We start from the raw sequence: 7840 nt of genomic DNA on the forward strand, positions 1-7840 counted from the left end.
TCCGGAGACGAGACCTAGAATTTACAGTTGGTGACTATGTTCTTCACAGAGTGTTGCCAACCAAAGGTGTTGTACATTTTGGTATCTCTGGGAAGCTTAACCCGAGATACATTGGTCCTTTTCTAATCACAGACCGAGTAGGCAGTTTGGAATACCGTCTTGAGTTACCAGACTCAATGAGTGGAGTACATAATGTCTTCTATGTTTCTATGCTAAGAAAATATCTGAGAGACCCTGAGCTGCCCCCAGGTCTCAGGGAAGAATTGACCTAGTGTAGGCAACGTGGTGATTCTCCACCCTAACAGCCGCAGAGCTGACAAGCTGCTACTGCAATGGCGTGCTTGCGCACGAGACCAAGTCTGTGCCGCCCGCGCCTGAGCTCGGTCTTGGAGTCTAGTGCTGCACTAGACTTCTTTTCATCTCCTCCCGCAGAAACAAATGGACCAACGAACAGACGCGACCAGATCAAGGCGTGTAATCGCACGGTGACGACTTCTGCCTTCTAGGTTGGGAGGGAGAGAGCCAAGGAGGGGAGGCTCGTTGTGATGGCGCTGGATGACGACGGCGAGTGGGTCGGTGCGGTTAGGGTGGTGGTGTAAGAGGCGATGACGACTGTGACGCTGCGGCTGGTGCTGTCATACAAGTTGATGGCGTAAGTGGTGCGGCAGAAAATAGTACCATATCGACAAATCAATTGTCAAGAGGTGGCGACAATTGCCGACAGTGGCTTGGTGACAATCGATTTGCCAATATGTGTTTTATTCCCGACTCTACATTTGTGTCTTACTAACTTGGTGCTATTTTTGCAATTTTTAAAAATTATATATTATTTTTGTAATTTTTATTTAATTAATACTCCATCCGTTCAGAAATAAGAGACGTATTTTCTTACTTGGTCTTCGAAATTAGATTTTTTTAAAATTTTTGTACAAAATATATTATTTATAGCTACAAAACCTATATAACATGATTTTTTAATTATAAATTTTATTATATAATTTTTATATACTAGATATTTCAGGCTGGTTGAGTCCGACCGAGCACGATCAAGTCCGAGTCCAACGCGAACCCGACTACTCTACTGACTACCGGTCTATAAAACCACACCCAAGGGCGCCCATACGCAGCACAATTTTCCTTTCCGAAGAAGATGGGTAGGCAGCGCAGTTCAGCTCGCTCCGTTCTCCTACCCGACGACTCCGCTCGCCTCCTGCTGCAAGCTCGCTTCGCGAGCGCGAGATCCATCGGTGAATCATCAGCACCATCACCCATGGGGATCGAGGAGGAGGACGTCGTCGGCTGGCCAACGGCGACGTCCATGACGATGGCGCTGCCGCGGAAGAAGGCGCCGCGCGCGCATCTGGGGACGGCCTTCCGCTGCCCGTCCTGCCGCCACGCTGACAGCGTCGAGTGCCGCATCGACATCAAGGGCAAGGCCGCCGAGGCGTCGTGCTGGGCGTGCGGGGCGAGCTACGCGGCCGGAGCCAACTCCCTGACGGAGCCCATCGACGTCTACGGCGAGTGGATCGACGCGTGCGAGCGCGCGCGCGCCGACGGAGGCGTCGACGTCCGCCGAGACTACGACGACGATGAGATGATGGTTGACGCGTGGATGTAATCTTGTAGCGGCAGTAATGCGCTATTTGTTCTTGTGCGGTGTATTCAACTCAGATTGTTGTAGAGTTGAAATTCAGTCTCCCGATTCTTGCCTCATTGAGGAGCGTATATTCGTCTTGCTGAATTCAGCCTCTCGTTGATGGCGAGTGATTCGTCCATCTGTCACGACGAAGTTTCAGTTGTTCTGCTGAAATTGCAGAGTAAAGAGGGACAGGGGTGTGGACATGTGGTCATGCGATGCTATGTTGGTTCACGTCTTGTTTTTGTTTCTTGGTGTAACTTTTTGGGTTTTAGCTAGCTTGCACCGGCCATCTGATACGTGCAAATTCGTAGCCACCATGATCAGGCTAGTGTCATAAGTCTCGGCTGCAACGAATTCGGCCACCCTCCTGTTTCATCCGCCGTGGCTGGGCCGGGCGAACGTCGAAGGCTGGTACCGTGATCGCGCGACGCGGCCACGCCGCCGCCATCGCGTCTGCTGAACCGATTGAAACGCCGAGCGGCCGTTTCGGGGTGGGTACGCAACCACCATCGGGGCGCTCAGTTTGGGCGGCGCGGCGAGCGTCCAGGTCCGGCTGGTGCGCTGCAAAGGAGGCGGCGGCGGCAGGCGGGCTGGATCGCCGCGTAGATCTGAAGCGGGGTGGTTCCGAAAGGAGGCCGGCGTCCAAACACGCAAACGAAAACGGCATCCGCAATAGCTTCGGATTCCGGCTCGTGCCACGGTCATGGATCGCCTCTGCCCGCGCCCACGTCCTTCCCGCATCTACAGATGAACGCAACAGGCCCCTGTTGCATGCCCCAGCGCGAAAGCCCCAGAGCGAGAGCGTTAGCAGCAACCTACGTGCGTTCCTGGGTCGTCAGTCGTCACAGCCTCGTTTGCGCCATGGCGAGGGACGTAGCAGCCGTGGACGATCTCCTGGCTGGGATCAGGAGCACCATCGCGTGGATCGAGGAGCTGGAGCGAGTCGCCACCACGGATGACGACGACCGCTCGCCGCGCACCTTCGCCGAGTTCATGGAGGTGCTCGACGAGGTACGCCGGATCGAGCGCACCGTGATCGACCCCCCGCGATGGACACGGTCGAGCGAGAGCTCGACGGTGTGAGGAGGTGCCTCGCGGTGCCGGCGGGCTGTGGTGACGGTTGTGATGGTGGCTCCGCTGGACATGTGGCGGCGGTTGTCAATGCGATGGCGCACCGACTCGAGCTCAGCCGTTTGTGACTAGTTAAGCCCACGGATGGAGGACCCGGAGAGTACTTGATTATCACAATGTATTAGTATTTTTTATGTTAATATATTTTTTATACAAATCACGTATATCACATTCACATCCATACATATCCATGCGAATATAATACAATAAATTAGTATAAATAAATATACATTGCGGTATGTGATGATGACTCCCCCGATGGTGGCGCGGCGCAGCCGGCCGTGCGGCGGCAACTGCTGCATTGGTGACCAATGTGCCGGTGAACCAAATCGAGCTCAGCCAAATGTAGTTGACTGAGAACTCCATAGTGTTTCTCTAGGAAAGGAATAAAAACCACGAATAAGAACTCCATAGGTGTAAGGACGTTCATGTTGATTTAGCTCTTCTGCTCTTTTAAAGGTCTTTGATTAAACTACTAGACTTAATGTATTAGTCATGTAGATTTCGAGTGTTAGAGATGGGTTGACGAGACGAATGCAAGTGATTAACACACGAGCTTGGGGGCAAAAAAAAAATCTAAAAATAGACAATAAACGTCATCGTATTTATCAAAATAGATAACATATCGACGTATTTATAAATCTAGCACATGTATTCGGAACCTCAAATACCAAAAAAATTGATTACAGTATCTGTGGCACCGAAAAACGATAGCCCAACATATATTCGGCACATAAGATACTGAATACTTCACTATTCACCATATTCGGCACCTCAAATACCGAAAACTTCTTGTATAATATGGTATTATGTACCGTATTTGATACCTCAGATGTCGAATATAGGCAGACGTGGAGTTGTCGTCCCTTCATGTCGCGTTGTGTTGCCGTGTTCGATGCGCCGGTCACTTTCGCTTTTGTCGGTTTTGACAACACCCCACGCGTTGCTGTTCCCGCGTGCTCGTATTTCTCAGTCCTCACGCTGTCATGTTTCACTATAAGGAGACGTAAGTCGGTAAGGAGATGCAACGCTACAAGAAGGGAGGAAACGAGTAGCACGAGCAAAAGAGGAGAGAAGAAAGCCGCGTGAGGAGAGCAGCAGCTTTGCATTGTTGAAGAATAAGAAGAAGATGGTGGAAGCGGTTCACGTGGATAGCTCCACGCAGGCAACCTCTTGTCTCGATGGTACATATGAAATCAACACGATTTAGTTTCAGTTACACCCCTCCTTGTTTCCTTAAGATTTTTGCCTATGTTGTTGTCCATTGTACTTAGGCTGGTAAATTTTGATCCATTAGAGCTATGCCCCTTTTTTCTTGATGAACTGCTGCCTGTCTAAAAGGTGGTGTCTGGTGCTGCGTTCTTGACCATTTGGTAAAAATGACAACTGCTGAATGCTGATGGAGTGATGGTACATCTTTGGTGCTAAGGGTGATGATACCAAGGAGTCTTTGAGAGTGCATAACCATGCTCCGGTTTTGCCTTGTGTCCGCAGGCAGGACCAACATATAAATTGTTTTATCCTTGGCGTAACTCCCTTACTCTTGGTTAGTAAGACCATCGTAATCCATTCTCACGGTCTAGAATTCTTTTACCAAAAAAAATTTATTTACTTTAACGTTTTAATAGTTTTCCTTCATAATTTTTTTTAATGAAGAGATTACTAAGGTAATTCTCTTGATGATGGAATTCTCTCTCATTTCTCTTCACAAATCCTGTTAAAAAGAAGCTGTTAGAGGTAAGAGAAAATAAAGTAAATAGAAATGAGAAAGATAATCGAGAAAAAAACGAAATTAAGAGAATATAGTTAGGGATAATCTCACCTTCAGTGCAAAGGCATGACCTACGAGGCTGCCATAGCATAAGAGTCTTAAGTGGTTCATACCTAGATGCCTAATCTGGTGGGAAAACTTGCAGGTTCTCCATACTGTACTGGCACGTTAGTTTGGGATCGATCCTTGATTGTCGTGTTTGTCCAACCTGGATTCCTTAACCAGCAACAAAACCGTTCATTTAACTGAACCTAGTAAAAGAGGTAATAATTGGTAGGGTTTTAGCTCTTTAACTCCATCTCAGATTTAAGGTTCGTAGACTAAAATGAATTGATTTAATCCTCTATTTTATTTTAAAATGAAAATAAAATAGTTCCCTCAAACACTTTTTAGGTACTCTAGCTCAAACACTTTTTAAGTTGAAGTTTCGTCAAATAGACCCAAGAAACCCACTTCCATCAAATTTCAGTTCACTCATCTACTAGTCTTCTTTGGCTACTAAGAGTTATTTTCCCTGTCTGAAAAGAAAAGAGTTGGTCTGCATTTATATCTGGTAGATTTCCATCTGGGAACATAATTCCGATGTTAAGTCGCTGTTATCTGATCTGAACAAATCCATACCTGCCAAAGAGTCGAATTAATTCTCGATTTGAACAAATTTGGCTGAAATTTCCAGTTGCCGGTATTTTTCGTAGTTTCAACCGATTATGATCCCGAACTCGGAATTTGTGACAAAAATACCTGGAAGTCCTGGTTACCGTCATTAACCGGGTCTGCATAAAATATAAACCGCTGATTCGGAGATGATCGTCCCAATGGGAAATTCTTCAAGAGCTCCTATTCTGCCCTGCCTGTTTTAAATTCTTTGTTCCCTGCAATAGCTCTGATGATTAAGTTCCTCGTGGTGAAACATGTTCACTTAGGTTTGAGTTCTAAATTTGGCACAAATGCTCATATTTTCTTGAGATTTAATCATGAGAGAAATGATATATGCACACGTGGGTGCATTAAGTGATCAAAATGCATATCCACGCTATGTAAAGTTATATTTCTAATCTAGTTTAGATGTGTGATATGACATACCCACACATATGTGTGGACATAAATGTGATATGCTTATGTGAGTATGTATGTGTCCAACTTATACTTCAAAAATAGAATTATTTGTTTCCCCTCCATGTCACGTTAGCTGCCCCTAAACACGCCAAGAAAGGAATTACTGGCCAATCCAGAAAAATGGTAGTCCTCAAGTCCCCTGCAAGGGCTATAAAACCCCGTCGCACCGAGCCTCTACCAGATCAGTCACCCGGCACAAAAGCGAAACGGGCACGAACGCACGCGCGCGCGTTCGCGTCCACGGCGATGGCAACGCAGGAGGAGAGCAGGACTCCAGGAGCAGAGAAGGGTTCCACGCGCGGCGTGGCGCCATACGAGACGATGCTGAGCTCCACGGCGTACGAGCGGATGCGCGCGGAGCACCCGGCGGAGTTCGCGCCGGCGAGAGTCTTCTTCACGCGCGACGCGCGCAGCGCCATCGACCGGCGCAACAGCTTCCGGGTGAAGGCCATGCTCGTCTACGAGGCCGTCACGGGCCACGACGTCTGCGGCGAATTGTCACGCGTCAACCGGCTTCTGCAGGTCCTCGCCGAGGCCTGCCATTCTGTCATCCATGGGTCACAGACAAATTCCGACGGGTCACAGACAAATTCCGACGAGTTGCAAGAACATCACGGTACTTGCTTCTTCCCTTATCTGCCTATCTAATTTTCATCCATGTTTCATTGTTAATTTCATAGCATTAATCCCTGCTAAATTTGTCAAGGTAATCTCCATGTGGAGCCCGAGAACGAGCAGGAGAACGAGGGAGAAGATGGAAGTGCCAATCCGGCAGACACCAACGCTGTGGAGGAAAAGTCGGAGCTCATCGACGAAGGCTGGGACGACAAACACAAGCGAGTGGTCGACGGCATCTTCCTCGTCGTCGGCTTCCTGCCGAGGCTCATGGAAGCGATCCGCAAGAGCGTCGACCGCGAGGGCGTCGACGAGAGCATCAAGTCAGGCCACATGCACGACATCGTCACCGACGTGATCAAGCTCGAGAACCAGCTCTCCCTGAAGGACTTGCTCGACGTGGCCGGCGTCGTTGAGGGCTTGATCAACGAGACCGTTGGCCGCAACGAGTTCAAGGGCGTCAAGGACTCCATGATCCGCGAGTACAAGCTGCCCTTCACCAAAGATGCCTTCGGCGACGTGATCCACAGGTTCTGCTGGTACTACTCGCCGTTCTTCTCGAAGAAGCCGCCGGCGCCGCCGAACGGGAACGGCCCGTTCAAGGGCGTGGCTACCGACGACAAGATGGCGACGCGCACGCTGCTGGACTGCCTGCACCAGAGCGTGGTGCCGGCGCCGGGGACGGGAGCGCGCGCCACCGGCCGGCCGTCTCGCATGCCGGCGACGAGGGAGCTCCGGAGGTCGGGTGTCCGGTTCCAGGCCTCCGAGAACGGCCACGCCGAGGTCGAGTTCAAGGAGCAGACGCTACGGCTGCCGGTGCTGGCGTACGACTTCAAGCTGGCCACGGTGGCCCGGAACCTCCTGGCGCGGGAGTACGAGGAGCAGAGCAAGCCCTTGACGCGCTACTTCCAGATGATGAACGAGCTCGTCGAAGACGCCGCCGACGTCCGGGTCCTGCGCCGCGCCGGCGTGGTCCGAGGCGGGTCCAGGGGCGCGCGGGAGGTGCACGAGCTGATCAAGAACATCGACGGGCACGCCACGTACCCGTCGGTGTACATGGCCATGGACCGGGAGATCGAGAAGGTGAGGCAGCACCACAACAAGAGGATGAAGAACTTCTTCGTCCGCAACCGCCCCGGGGTGATCTGGGCTTCGTCGGTGGCCGCCGTCTCGGCGGTTGCCATAGCTGTCGCGAGGAGGAATCGGAGGTAAGGGAAGAACGAATTCACTAGCAGCAAAATACGGTGTAAACTGTAACGTACGTATGTGTATGTACATATTTGTAACTTGATGTGGTGTAAGGCGTACAATGAAATTGTATCAGATGGTGGAACAACTTATATCAAGGAAATGCAAAATAAAATAAAATAAATCTGAAATACTTATCAAAATTAACTATTTACACGACACCAGCAAGAGCGGCAAAAAAGTGAGGACAGGAGACATGGAGTAACATGCATGAGATCAAGTAGCGTAGGATTATTTTGCATTAACAATAGCGGTTGTCTATCTATACTAGCAATCACACATGTTACATATGTGAAATCAATAGTATTATGACGGGCTAA

At 49.8% G+C, this 7840-nt stretch overlaps 2 protein-coding genes across 2 annotated transcripts; both read left to right on the forward strand.

The window, feature by feature from the left end:
- The first annotated feature begins 1032 nt into the window (after window positions 1-1032).
- LOC133883565 (uncharacterized) lies at window positions 1033-1718 on the forward strand. The gene has a single exon (XM_062322914.1). It carries the CDS (start codon window positions 1151-1153, stop codon window positions 1616-1618), a length of 468 nt encoding a protein of 155 aa, XP_062178898.1. The 5' UTR covers window positions 1033-1150; the 3' UTR covers window positions 1619-1718.
- Window positions 1719-5853: 4135 nt separating this feature from the next.
- Window positions 5854-7614, forward strand: LOC133883211 (uncharacterized). The gene is made up of 2 exons (XM_062322448.1): window positions 5854-6273; window positions 6364-7614. Exons 1-2 carry the CDS (start codon window positions 5904-5906, stop codon window positions 7482-7484), a joined length of 1491 nt encoding a protein of 496 aa, XP_062178432.1. The 5' UTR covers window positions 5854-5903; the 3' UTR covers window positions 7485-7614.
- Window positions 7615-7840: the final 226 nt, after the last annotated feature.

The sequence above is a fragment of the Phragmites australis genome, chromosome 10 (genome assembly GCF_958298935.1).
Source record: "Phragmites australis chromosome 10, lpPhrAust1.1, whole genome shotgun sequence".
Lineage (NCBI taxonomy): Eukaryota > Viridiplantae > Streptophyta > Magnoliopsida > Poales > Poaceae > Phragmites > Phragmites australis.

Excerpts from the sequence above, each read along its gene's own strand:
- LOC133883565 (XM_062322914.1), top strand. The coding sequence starts at position 1,151 with ATGGGTAGGCAGCGCAGTTCAGCTCGCTCCGTTCTCCTACCCGACGAC.
- LOC133883211 (XM_062322448.1), top strand. The coding sequence starts at position 5,904 with ATGGCAACGCAGGAGGAGAGCAGGACTCCAGGAGCAGAGAAGGGTTCC. Across the intron at positions 6,274-6,363 it reads CGAGTTGCAAGAACATCACG|GTAATCTCCATGTGGAGCCC; the intron begins GTACTTGCTTCT and ends AAATTTGTCAAG.